This window comes from Narcine bancroftii, chromosome 3 (genome assembly GCF_036971445.1).
Source record: "Narcine bancroftii isolate sNarBan1 chromosome 3, sNarBan1.hap1, whole genome shotgun sequence".
In the NCBI taxonomy this organism is placed as follows: domain Eukaryota; kingdom Metazoa; phylum Chordata; class Chondrichthyes; order Torpediniformes; family Narcinidae; genus Narcine; species Narcine bancroftii.
In genome coordinates this window covers 81496990-81511470 of record NC_091471.1, presented here as the reverse complement: position 1 = coordinate 81511470, position 14481 = coordinate 81496990, and the positions used below count along the sequence as shown (strand labels likewise).

Here is a 14481-nt window from a genome sequence, read left to right as displayed (position 1 = left end):
GAGGCAATTCCTGTAGCAGTCCTAAGCATGATTCTTTAGCACCCATATCAACATGGTCAGGCCAAGTCCTATATACCCCAGTACTTGCAGGAATTCAAGTACATTTTTATACAAAAAGCACACTGAGAACCATTCCAGTATCCAAAGGAGTGTGCCTTGGAAGTACGAAGACTAAATGGTTTGACATACATTTTGGGCATCAAAGGTAAAAAGGAAGCTTTTGTAATTGACCACCTGAAACCTGCCCATCTAGATCTGGGTGGACTAGTTGTGGTTCAGGTGCTTCAGTTGAGAGGAAAATTGCCCAAAAAAACTTTAGGAATCTGCAGTGGCATTGCTGGTTCCCAGCAAAGGGGGGGGAATGGGTTCATGTGGTAACCCACTTACCAGCAAACGAACTACCTCACCAAATGGCAGACCTGTTGTGGAAAAATGACCTGCATCCAACACAGGTTTTTATCTGGGCTGATGACATCAATGACAATGTCACTTACATGCGACAGAAGTGATGTATACAAGCCCAGTATGCAAGCCTGGAAGTGTCAGTCTTACACTAGACTCCACATGTATTCATCAACTTGATGTGTGCATCAACATCCATAGTTGGTTAGTATACTTCCACACAGTATAAAGTTTTTATGCAATTTATAAATGTTCTGCCTAGAGCAAAACTTTCCAGTGTTTTAAATAAAAAGGGACATTCCAAACAGTTGAATGCTTTTTCTGAGTCGAGGGAAACAGAAATACTTGGATTTCATTCAGATTTTGCCATGTGTATTAAATAATCTTCCTTAACTATGAGGGTGCCTTCCTTTAACGGATCCTGCTTGATCCATATGTATTGGCAAGTATTGTCGTAATATATTAGCCAATGTTTTTGCTAATATCCTATAATCAGCATTTAACAGGGACATTGGTCCATATGCCAAAGTTTTTAGTGGGTCCCCTTTTTTTGATAACATTAATAATTGTAGCTGAGAATGATTCTGGGAGGGTCTGCTTCCACAGTTTGATCCAGGACATCTATGAAAAGGGGCATTTAAATTATCTATAATCCATCCTCCCCCAGTGATTTATTACTTTGCAGGGTGCCCAGGGTTTTTTCAATTTCTTCCCTTGTGAAGGGAGTACCTAATTCTATCCTTTCTCTCTTCTAGTTTTGGAAGTTCAATACTTCCATTTCATTCTCATCTCCTAGTAATTACGATTTGTATAGTTTATGTAATTTGAGATTTTTTCCTTATATACTAGGATATGTATTTTTATAGCATTTATCATTCTCAATGACTCCTGTTTTAATCTGTCAAGACAAAACTTTGCACACCTGTTCACCTATCTCATAGTATTTTTGTTTGGTTTTTTGATGTAGATTTTTGTCCTATATGTTTGTATTATCTGAGCTTTTTATTCTCCAGTAATCTGTATTCTTCTTGTAGTTCTTTGTTTTATATATAATTTTTTAATCTCTTTCTCCAAACTCTTTACTTCTGCCATAGTTCTTTGTATAAGATATAATTTGTCCCCTTAAATATGCTTTGAGCGTGTCCCATATCAGAAAACTATTAGATGGCAGATTTGTTTCACAAAATATTTCTTAATAAATTCTCAGAGGTCTGTTCTTTTAAGCAATGTAGTATTGAGACACCATCTGTATACTTTATCTAGCTTTTCCATTGTTACTATAGTTAATATTAATGGAGAATGGTCTGATAGAAGCCCTGTTAGGTATTCTGTTTTTAATCATTCTACTTTTTAAACTGTGCAGACATAAAAAATAAGTCAATCCTTGTATGAGAGTCATGCACCCTTGAGTATAAAGAGTAGTCTCTCTGTGGGATTTAATTGCCTCCATACATCAATAAGATTTAGATTTTTCATATATGAAATTGTGTTTTGCTGCTTTCACCCTCGTTGATTTATCTAGTATTGGGACCAAGCAGAAATTAGTCTCCAACTAATACATTTTGTCTTGCCTCTGCTGTTTTTAAAAGGATATCCTTCATAAAGGCTTCATTGTCATAATTTGTAGCTTAAATATTCATAAATGTCCATGCTTCTCCATAAATTTTACAATGTGTCATTACATACCTCTGTATGTAATCAATTGAAATATCTTCTATTAAAACTGGTGTATTTTTATTAATTAGAATCACTACCCCTCTTGTCTTTGAACCAAAGGAAGACACTATTATTTGTCCTAACCATCCTCTTTTTAATTTATCATGTTCCAATTTGGTAAGATGTGTTTCCTGCAAAAAGTTGTTTTTTTAATTTCTTTAGTTATGCCAAGACCTTTTTCCTCTTCATCTTCCTATTTATCCCATTAAGACTAATAAGCTTTAGTGTTTTATCCAAACGTTTTCAAAAAAAAAAAAAATTGTATAATAAAATCTTTGATTTTTTTTTAAATAATGTAACATTTCCCTTTCAAGAAACATTTCCAACACATACATTTCCCCTTTAAGAAACACGCACACATCCCCATCCCTAACTCTGACAGTGGTGTAGCGGGCAGAGCAACCGCGCGGTTATATGGGCTAAATCGCCGCCCCAGTCATCTAACTGAAAATGGCACGGATCCCCCTTCAGTTCCAAGAAGCCCGCTGTTAATGACATGCTGCCCAGGGGACATCACTGCTTCCGGTGGCACATCAACAGTTAATGTCACTGGCACACACATCACTGGAAATAAGTGTTTCCCTGCATGCAGTGCAAGGAATTCAAATAATCAAGTCAGTTACTAGTTCACCCTTGCACTGTGTGGACATTCTTGATTCCGTAGCGGTGCCGTAGCAGACATTACAGTGGTAACCCCGACGGTTCCAACGCTTTTGGAACCCATCTCGAACGTGAAAGAATTCAAGATCCTATCACTACAGTTGCAACATCTGCGACAAACACTGTGGGTATGCATTTGCCGCCCTTCTGTGCAAACCAGCCCAGGAAGTGGCTGCAACTGGCCAAGCCCCAGTTCCACATCAGAGGCATGGCCTCAAAGGACACCAAGTTCTGACACGTCATCAGTGCCCCGGGCGCCATCACTGCAGCTAAAGTAAGCTCCTTCATGGAAAATCCTCTCATGGAGTGCAAGTATCAGCAATTATGGCGTTTTCTTCTCGATTCCCTGGAATTCAGCTGGCACAAGTGCACAGTTCACATCCTAAATATGCAAGGCCTGAACGATAGAAATCCCTCCAAGCTCATGCACGAAATGGTGGCCCTAGTGGACAGATACACAAACTCTTTCTTTTTTGAAGCCCTGTTCCACTCCAAGCACATTTCCTCTGCAGTTTCTGACATGGATTTCATCGCCGCACTGACAGCTCAACATAGATTCACCACACTAGCCAAGGAAGCAGACAATCTTTTCCGTACCCCGCAACAGAGCTCAATCCACATGCAACCTAGATTTAGTGTAGCTTCCAACCTCCAGTCATTACATCTTCTGCTTCAAGCCTGTTACATAGCTCGATGTGACTCGTTGTCGTGCTTTCAATTACTTTGGCACCAACTTCAAAAATTTTCTCTTTGTAACCACCATTCCTTCAGGTGATCCTTAAAAGGCCACATCTATTGCACTTAATTAGCTTCCTGTGACACATCTTTTTATAATTCTATACTCTGGGCTATCAACAGTTGCAACAAAGTCTTGTGTAAATATTGCTGTTCAGAGATTGCACAATAAGGACTCATAGCTTTGAAATTTTATGAACAATTAACCTTATTTTGCTCTTTATTTACCCAAGTCACACAGATAACCAAAATAAATAGAACACATATCTGACCACTGTGATGCAACTTAAATACAAACAAATTTGCAACTGAAATGTAAACATTTAGAAATTAGCTCCCTGAAAAAATGAAAAGCTTCAATATTAAGACATTGATTTAAACTTCTAAGTGTTAGCATTATTCCCACAAATCTTCATTTCCTTCATATGTCACAGGCACATTTTCTTCAAAGCCACTGAAGTTTCTGTTAGCACCTAAATCCTATAAACAGAGAAAAGTTCTGTCAAATGTATGCAATTCAGATCTTTGTAAACTTGCAATATCAATTGAGAATATGACACATGTCTAACAATTGGCAATTATAGAATTGTGCATTTCAAGTCTGGGAGAAAACATACCAGGGGTGTAGCTTAATTGGGCAGCATGGGCTCATGAGCTGAAAGGGGCTGCTACCGTGCTGTATGCCTAAACTTCAAAAATTAAAAGTTGATATATTGAGCAATAGAACTTCAATACATTTATTGAAATGCAGAAATACCATACAGGTAATACATTAAATGGATCCAAAGTGAGTTCCCATTCTCATCTAAGATTTATGGAATAGAGATTGTGCTTTAATCACAGAAGTAACCAAATGCCAACTCTACAATTGCACAAAATATAATTCATTTAATGAAATGAATGTAGTTTCCATCTTACAAAGCATCTTTTTTCAGAATAGTGCAGAAGTAGGTTTAGAGAGAAAAAACTTTACATTAATTTTTAAATATGCTTTGACCTATATATGGTTGCAAACAACCACATTCAGTTTATTTAGTATCACATTTAGAAATTGAACAGCAACTACCAAAAACAGCTAAAGTGGTTCAAGTAGACGGTATTCTTCACCTGCTTCCCCCACCACCACAACCCCCCCCCCCGAAATGAAGAGGACAACCAAGTAATTCCTTTAGACATTATTTGGTTTCCAACCACGCTGCATCTGCATCAGAAATACATTTTGTGTGATGACATTGTTTAATGGGTTTAATGTATCATATAGGTGGAACGTTGAGTGGGTGGGGGGGGGAGGTGAAAGAGGGAGGGAAGGGAGGGGGGAAAAGGGGAGAAAATGACACTGTGTATATTCAAGAGGGAAATGTTTGTATGTATTTTGGTTAGTATGGTTCATAGTGTGAACAACAAAAAAATTTTAAAATGAAATACATTTTGTCACTAACATTTATGCTCAAAGGAAACAAAATAAATGACGTTTCATCAATGTTAAGCAGCGTAACTCTTGATTTGTTTTCCTGAAGTTCAAACACAAAATGATACCAAAAAAAAGTAACATCTCAGACAGAAGATTACCAATTAATGCAAATCTAAAACTTGATGTGTTTAAATAGAGTCATTATGATTTGGTTTGTAACCTATTCTTCTGGATGTTAAACTTCAATCAGAAAAGACAATTTTATACAATTTAACTCTTTTTTGGAATGAAGAAAGCAGAGCATCTGGAGTTAACCCATGCAATCACCAACAACTCCACAGACAGAACTGGAAGCCAACATTAAACCCAGATTGCTGGAGCTGATGCAACAGCTCTACTTGCTGCCCCACGACGAACACCACAACTACAAGGACTGCAGAAGCTGATAGTGGTAACCACCACCTCCTTCAGAGCAATTAGAAATACTAAAAACACAATGCTGCTCTTGACTTTAAAAAGTCATAAAAAGAAATGGATGCAATATGATTTTTCTTGAGATCACCATTACAAAGGACACACATCCAAATGGTGTGGATTTATTTTCTTTTTAATTTTAAGTACAAGAAAAAATATAAATGAACAAGTCCAGATCAGTCATAACACAATAAAACAATAGGCTCATGGGGTTAAAATGCTGATTCCAATTCTGGTAAGAAATGCTCCCCATCTATTAAGAGAAGCTTTGCTCAATTCCACAGTCAAGTTTAATTGTTATCTAATTGTAAAGGTACAACTCGACAAAACAGCATTCTCCGGTCCTCGGTGTAAAACTTCCACTCAGCCAGGCACAATACACATACAAATATATATGTTGGACAAGCATCCATATATATTCATGAATGAGTTTCAAATGAGAGCAGTTGCATTGGTTATTCAGAATTCTCACTGCCCGTGGGAAGAAGCAGTTCCTTAGCCTGGTGGCACAGGCTCTGATATTCCTGTATCTCTTCCTCAACAGGAGCGGCTGGAAGTTGCTACATGCAGGGTGGAAGGGGTCCACATTGATTTTGCACGCTCTCCTTATTCAACAATCCAGTAGATCACATCTGGGGAGGGGGAGGGGTCTTTCCCCCCTTGAAACATGATTCTCTCTGCCACCCTTATGTTCCTGTTGATTGACCTCCAATCCACTTTCCTGCAGTAACCTTTCCACAAGGATGACATAAAATGGTGGCAGGTAGTCTTGCCCGCTTCAGACTTATGCAGTCACTCTTGCACCCTCTTGATAAGTGAGGAGAAATTGTGGTCCACGATAGGTCACTAAGTTAAGTGAACTCCAAGGACATGGTGCTCTCCACTCTCTACCAACGAATTGTAATGTGTAGTGGAGGGTAGTTGTTCTCGGTCCTCCTGAAGGCCACATCACGTCCTTAGTCTCGTCCACATTAAAACTCAGGATGCTACTCTCGCAACATCAGGGAAACTGACTACGAAAATGTATTGAATTTACAATAATTTTTTTTTTTTTTTTTTTAAATACTTTTGAAAAACCCATTAAAAAATTACAGATAATATATTTCCCTTTGTATTAAGGGCATCTATTTATTTCATTCTAAATAAAATGCTTCAGAGTCAAATTCAGGAGAATTTGAAAAAGTTGGAATTACTTTCAAATTATTCAAGAGCATGGAAATGACCAGATTTTCATCAGCTCTGATACAAATACATAGACAACTTCCTTGCTAATACTTTAAGAGCTTCATCATCCAAAAGGTTGCCTACTGAGGTTCTGAAGGCAGTACTCAGGCCTAAGTCAATTGGTTGCAAGTTTTAGGCCCACAAAAGACACTGCTAAAAACAGGGGTATGACAATCCAGTCAACAACTGCTGCAATATCTTTCTTCTTTCTTCTTCTTTGGCTTGGCTTCGCGGACAAAGATTTATGGAGGGGGTAAAAAGTCCACGTCAGCTGCAGGCTTGTTTGTGGCTGACAAGTCCGATGCGGGACAGGCAGACACGGTTGCAGCGGTTGCAGGGGAAAATTGATTGGTTGGGGTTGGGTGTTGGGTTTTTCCTCCTTTGCCTTTTGTCAGTGAGGTGGGCTCTGCAGTCTTCTTCAAAGGAGGTTGCTGCCCGCCAAACTGTGAGGCGCCAAGATGCACGGTTTGAGGCGTTATCAGCCCACTGGCGGTGGTCAATGTGGCAGGCACCAAGAGATTTCTTTAGGCAGTCCTTGTACCTTTTCTTTGGTGCACCTCTGTCACGGTGGCCAGTGGAGAGCTCGCCATATAACACGATCTTGGGAAGGCGATGGTCCTCCATTCTGGAGACGTGACCCATCCAGCGCAGCTGGATCTTCAGCAGCGTGGACTCGATGCTGTCGACCTCTGCCATCTCGAGTACTTCGACGTTAGGGATGAAAGCGCTCCAATGGATGTTGAGGATGGTAAGCAAATGGTGCTTTTCCGATTAGATGACAAATGAAAGCTTTGCAACTCAAAATGGACATAATGTATTCCATGGTGCACTCTTATTCCTGCTGTTTGCTCAGTGATTATTGTAAACAAATATTTTCTGGTCATTATCATATTGTGGAAGTTAGTTCCATGCAAATTGATGATAAAGAATGCAAGTAAAAAGGGAATATTCAACTGTTCTTCCTCATAAATACTGCTTTGCCACAGTGGAAGGGGAAGAGAGAATAGCCAAACAGCAAAATAAATTTAGCAGTAAATTTAAAGAGATCTAGCAGTATGACACAAGCTTTACTAACCATCGTACATTTAAATGGGTTAATTTCATGCAAATGGTCATCAATACTATATGCACCAATACTGGTCCAAAACATATTGCTACAAAAATAAAGCAGAGCTAGACTTGCCATAAATCCTTATCAGAAAAAAGTGCTCAATATCAGCATACTGTTGACTAAGTAATATATACCAACCTTCCGGGTATCTACAGAAGCAAATACTTTTCCAAGTGGATTATGGTATTTGGTCCCATGAGCAGCGAAAGCATATTCTTCTAACCATACAGGAATTTCTTGCTGGGCCTATAAAAACAATTTTCAGTAGAAACAGTTTCCCTTAATATGCATTTTCAGACCCAAGATAAACTAAAATGTATTAACAAGCACACAAGATCACAAGGATAAACAAGGATGGACTGTTTAATCTCACAAGCCTGCTCCACCATTCAGCATTATTAAAGTCCATTTTCTTGTTCTACCTCCATAATCTTAATTATTTTATTGATCAGAAATCTGTCTCAGCTTTAAATATACTCAGAGACCGTCACCACTGTTCTCTGTCAAGGAGTTTCAATGACATGCAACATTACTGGACAAAATTCTTTTGAGTCTCAAATTGCAGCCCTTTGCGACGATGCCCCATAATTTGTACAAAACCTTCCCTATCACAGAGAATATCTCATCAACCCTCCCAAGAATTTTGTATATTAAAATAAGATCCAATTCTTTGAAACTCCAAGAAACTCTATTAAATCTTTAATTTAAGGACAAACATAGTATCATCCTATTGTAACAAAGCCATAAAACTGAAGTATTCATAATTCAAACTTAAATACCAGGTGTGGTTCTTAAAGTCATTTTTTTAATGTACAATCAGCATTATGCTGGCAGCTGTTTCAAACGTCAAGTATCATTTGGAATGACCTGTGCAGACTTTCCAGCACCATAAACCATTTAAGCCTCTTGTACTAAGACAAGGTCAGGTGTTTTTATGGATAGGAGGTGAATTTGAAGAAAGGCAGGCAGTTTTGCAGAAATGAAACTAAAACCATGGTGATGTCATGTCCTTCCTGTGAAAAGTGGATTGAAACAGTAGTCTCTGGAAAGAGAGGGAGATGCTGTTCTGTATTATATCATCCTTATCATAAGATATACACAATCTAAGTGGTTTTTAAATAAGTAAGACCACTTCCACTGCTCTTTCTGGACTTGTGTCCAGAAGATGGTCACTCCTATTTGAAAAGAAATCATCAGGAAAGTCACAGTTCTGCCACCCTAACAAGATAAGGGTAAACTTATGAAAAAAACTCAAAAGAAGAATATCTCTCTAAAGACTGCTCATCAAGAGATGCGAGTTTAAAGAGATCTGAAGATATAATGTTTAAAAGTATTTCAATTACTTCTGAACTGCAATTTGAAAAGATCGTCAAGTTCAACAAGATGTTTCAAACAGGACTTTAAAATTGTCTTTTCAGATTCAAGGTTAAACTATAATAGTTTGGACTTTAATACATTCACATTTGCGCATAGTGGGAATTAAGTTAAAGTTTAGAGATAAGTAAGAAATGTTATGTTATTAGTAGTTTAATAAAAATTATTGTTTTGAATTTACCATTGGTGAATCTTCATTGCTGTTCCTGTGTTAGTACTAGCAAGGCTTTATTAGTTTGTAACAATACTGTATTGTATTAACAATCTCCTCTAATTTCCCCAAGTAATCCTGCTTGTATCCCCATTTGAGTTTAAACCCACAACTCCAGCAAATACCCTCTTCTGGACATTTTGTCCTGGTGCTGCTTGGGGTACAAGTTGCCCCATTTGTAATTCCACCTACTGCTGAACTGGTTCTAGTGACCTACAAATCTAAACCACTCCCTCCCAATTCACTTCTCCATCCGCCCAATCATCTAGTCCATCCCCCTGTACCTATATTCCTTTGCACATGGTACAAAGTATTAAGAGATTGCTACAACTGACACTCAGCTATTCAATTTCCCTCTGGTGAAATACTGAGCCAGATGTACAAATTTGATGGTCTCCATTCTGAATACAGTGGAAAATTGAATATTTGTAGAAAACTGATTTGAACTCTATTAATATTGTTGAGTGTTACCTTTGTACCATCTTAACATTAAGCAATTTCTCAGCAGTACTTACATCAGAAAGGACCTTTATGAGAGCACGGGCGATTGGCAAATCTGTATGTGAATCAAAGAATGATATTGCTTTGCCAACGTGTCCACAACGGCCTGTGCGTCCAATGCGATGGACATATTCATTAATAGTGGAAGGTAAATCAAAGTTAATGACATGCTGCACATGATCAATGTCCAGCCCTCGAGCTGCCACTGCTGTAGCCACCAAAGTAGGACACTTCCCCGAACGGAAATCACCAAGTGCAATCTCTCTTTCCCGTTGCTCACGATCACTGAAAAACAAATGAATTCAATTTGCACAAGATTTTTTTAAGCCCCCACTCCACCCTGATATGTTACAATAATGACAGAATGCTCTCTGGCAATAGCTTAATGAAAATGTAACAATTCTATAATTAATTAGTCAACATTTTGAAGATCAACAAACTTTTAAAAAGCCTTCAAAAAGTGTACATGATCAAGTAATTGTCCATTATTTTGCCTTTTCTAATTCCACACAAGATAGAGTGTGGGGAACTGCAACAGAAATATAAGAAACAGCAATCATCATGAATGGGAGTGCAGGATGAAAGGCTCACATAACCCACTACATCAGGGATGTCAAACTCAAATTCACAGAGGGCCAAAATTAAAAACTTGGACTAAGTCATGGGCCAAACTAAATATTTATTGAAAATTTTCAACAACATTTGCATGTTTTCTCTTCTTTCAACGTATGTAATGTTAAACTTTTTCTTATTAAAATAAATGTTTAACAATAGTTTTGGTTAAACTCTTTCCAGAAGAAGCATTAACAAATGAGAAATAAAATATTAAATAAATAATATTTCTCTATAGCCTTTAAGCTCTTTTTAAATGTATTTTTTTTCCACAAGCCAACAAGTCAAAAAAATAACAACTTGCTTCAATGAAAATCCAATCTTTCAACTATTAACTGTCCAAAGATAACCAAAGAAAATATTAATCCAAGCTTAGCTTGCTACACTGTGATTTACTCTGATGCACCTGGGTCTAAACCAGATACTTGGCATCTCTTCTTAGATGCAAGTTCATCAAACTCTGGGGTCAGAGTTTGCCTCCCACCTGTCTTGAAAGGTCCTGTTTTCTGTCTTTCGTTTGGCCATTTTTCGTAAGGGGTTTATTACATGCGAGTTTGGCGACAGGTCGCAGATGCTAATGAAAGTAAAGAGAGGAGGTGGGGGCGATTAGCAGGCTGAGGGGCTGGCGCCAACCCATTTGCAAAGCATGCTGGGATTTGTAGTATTAGCTGTGCATGCGCTATACTGGCGCGGCAGCCAGAGGGCCAGCTCTAATACATATTTGATATGATCTTGTGAGCCAAATATAATTATATCACGGGCCAAATTTGGCCCGCGGGCCTGAGTTTGACATGTGTGTACTACATTTTCCAATGAAGCAGCAGGAATTCCAGATCAACATTCCATTCGTCAGCCTTTTACCAAAGCAAATGCTCAATTGACGTAACTACCCTTTGATGTCCAGTTCCCACAAACACCCAGCTCTACCCCTTTTGAATTTTTTTGCTTTGACAGAAGATTCCCCCCCTCATTTACCCTCATGACCAATGTTGGCACCCAGACAAAATGCTCAGCTGTATTTTGAAGAACGTCCATAGATTAAATGATAATTTAATTTTATCTTTATTAGCCCTATGTCCAAAATGTCCTTTAAACCTAAACCACTGAACTTTTGGCTAAATGCCCCATCATAGCTTGGGGTCAAATTTTGATGGATTAAAAGTGAAAATTTCAGATATTTTGTTGTAGATTTAAAAGCAAAGAGTTGTTCTGATATCAAGTTGCACTGAAATATTAAGTGACTACAGGCAGTATCTTGGACTTTCCCTTCCCAAGTAGGATCAAAAACTAAACAGTGACCCAGCCAACTCCAAAAATGTGTAACATCACAAATTGGTTTCAAGCCCTCTGAATTTAACGACTAGTTTTAGGGATGCTCTCTGCTGAAAGTTGCCAGTTTTTTTCCCACCAGAGTTAAGGAGGCTGAGGGATGATCTTCGAGGTTTATAAAACTGAGGAACTGGAGTTCTTCAAGGATATGACGAACATGGTAGATAGAGGGGAGCAGATGGACATTTTTACCTGGACTTTCAGATGAGAATGCATAGTTTGGGGGTGATGGTGAGGATTGGTTAACCAATAGAAAGGGATAGAGGGGTCTTTCTCTGGTTGACAATTGGAAAGGAGCAGGGTGCCATAGGGGTCTGTACTGGGCCCACAACTGTTCACAATATACATTAATGATCTGGAAGAGGGGACAGAGTGCAGTGTATCCAAGTTTGCAGATGACTGAGTGAAAAAGAAAATTGTGCAGAGGATATGGGGAATCTACAGATATCTAGATTGGTTATGTGAGTGGACAAAAGTCTGGCAGATAAAGTACAATGCTGGTAAATGTGAATTTATCCATTTTGGAAAGAAAAATGGAAGATCAGAGTATTATTTAAATGTCAAGCAACTGCAGCATGTTGCCATGCAGAAGAACTTGAGTGCTTATGCACGAGTTGCAAAAGATTGGTTTGCAGGTGCAGCAGGCTATCAAGGCAGCAAATGGGACTTTGGCCTTCGTTGCTAGGTGATGCTGAAACTTTACAAGGTACTGGTGTGGAGTACTGCATACAGTTCTAGTCTCCTTATTTGTGGAAGGATGTGGTGGCTTTGGAAGCAATGCACAGAGGGGTCACAAGGTTGATTCCAGAGATGAGGGTTTAGCCTATGAGGAGGAATTGAATCATATGGGACTGTACTTGCTGAAATTTAGAATGAGAGAGATCTTATAGAAACATACAAAATTATGAAAGACAGATAAGATGTAGGGAAGTTGTTTCCATTGGAGGGGGAGACTAGAACTATGGTCCACAGCCTCAAGATTTGATGATAGATTTAGAACCGAGATGAGGAGGAACTGCTTTGCCCAGAGGGTGGTGAATCTATGGAATTCGCTGCCCATTGAAGCAGTGGAGGCTTTTTTTTTGCCATTGCAGCTACTGTACATATAACCATTTACAGAGCGGAAACAGGCCATGTCAGCCTTTCGAGTCCGCACCGGTTCACTAGAACAACTCCACTAGCTCAATCCTCCCACTCTCCGCCAATATCCTCCAACCCCCTCACCTCCATGAACACATCCAGCCTTCTCTTAAATGACAGAAGGGACCCTGCCACAACTATCTCATTCGGAAGATCATTCCATTCTGCCACCACTCTCTGAGTGATCTTCCAACAGTACTGTCCAAAGGCACTAACAACACAACCGACCCCTACCTGAGCTGCATCTTCCAAAAGTACACGAGAGCCCTACCTCACTAAAAACATTTAAGACAAGGTTGGATAGATTTTTTACATAGGGTAACCAAGGGATATGGGGAAAAGACAGGAAGGTGGAGTTGAGCCTATCATCAAATCAGCCATGATTTCATTTACTGGCAGAGCAGGCGCAACAGGTCTGATGAGGCCTACTCCTCCTATTTTTTTTTAATGTTCTTATAAAGAGAACCTTTTCATGGAAGTTCCTTCAATAGAACAGGGTCAAAATCTAGTTAACGCTTTAGCTAACAATTCTTTCAGGGTCAGAAGCAGTTCAACAGGGTGCATCATAGCCACTTTTCAACTACAATTAGAGATGGATAATAAATTGTTAGCTTTTCTGGCACAGCCCTCAAAAATAACATTTTTTTTAAAAAAGTCACATTATTTGAACAAATTTGGGAACCGTACATGGAACACAACAGAGAGGGCTTGCCTTGGACCTCCACCCCCTAAAATGATAAGACAACAAAATTACTTGATCGAGTGTGTAAAAGTAGATGACACAATTTTCTTGTTTATTTTCATTGTGTGATGACATTGTTTAATGGTTTTATTGTATTGTATATGTTGAACGTTTAATGGGTTTGGAGGGGGTTGGGAAGGTAGGGGGGAAAAGGAGAAAATGCCACTGTGTATATTTAAGAGGGAAATGTTTGTATGTATTTTGATTGATATGGTTCACAGTGTGAATTTTTTTTTTTAAGTTGCTAAACTCTGAGCAATTATCCAAACTCTATGGAGCAATAAAATTCAGTCAAAATGAAAATACTTAGTAATGGGTCAAGAGATTGAGTGAAACCACGAAAGCACAATTTCTCAGTTCTCTTTCCACTTCTGCAGGTGGTGATTTCCATTGTGAAATATATATCACCCAATGTCCTAATAAAACTGTTTATTTATTCAAAAGCCAATGAACATTTCAAGCTTGCCGGATTAATTAGAATCAAGTAAAGGACTGGAATTGAAATACAGTATACTTTCAATTATCCAAAATGCTTGGGACTGGACCTATCTTGATTAAGCGGATTTTTTCAGATATTTGGGTATTTTCTCTAAGCAGACCAGTAGCATCAGTAGTAACCACGTAAACAGCAAATTACAGGATTTTTCAAGCATTAAAAAATGTTAAATTCTTACCAAAAAATGTGATCTCTGGTTAAAAAAAAGGAACCAAAAACAATTTTCTGCACACCAGTTTTTCCTTTAGTGTCATCTGTCCCATTAGTCTGGGACAGTCTGGCTTTGATCCTATAAATGGACATGATTTCTTGTTCTGTTAAGAATGCATGCTCAACTCCTATA

At 38.5% G+C, this 14481-nt stretch overlaps 1 protein-coding gene across 13 annotated transcripts in view; it reads right to left on the bottom strand.

The window, feature by feature from the left end:
• Window positions 1–3696: 3696 nt before the first annotated feature.
• ddx4 (DEAD (Asp-Glu-Ala-Asp) box polypeptide 4) overlaps window positions 3697–14481 on the bottom strand; it is a 124077-nt gene continuing 113292 nt past the window's right edge. For all 13 annotated transcript variants that reach the window (XM_069924389.1, XM_069924385.1, XM_069924396.1 and 10 more), the window contains 3 exons: window positions 9834–10104; window positions 7872–7979; window positions 3697–3993 (listed from right to left, as the gene is read on the bottom strand). In XM_069924389.1, coding sequence (XP_069780490.1) covers window positions 3910–3993; window positions 7872–7979; window positions 9834–10104 — 463 coding nt within the window. In that variant the 3' untranslated portion in view covers window positions 3697–3909. The remainder of the gene's footprint in view (window positions 3994–7871; window positions 7980–9833; window positions 10105–14481) is intronic.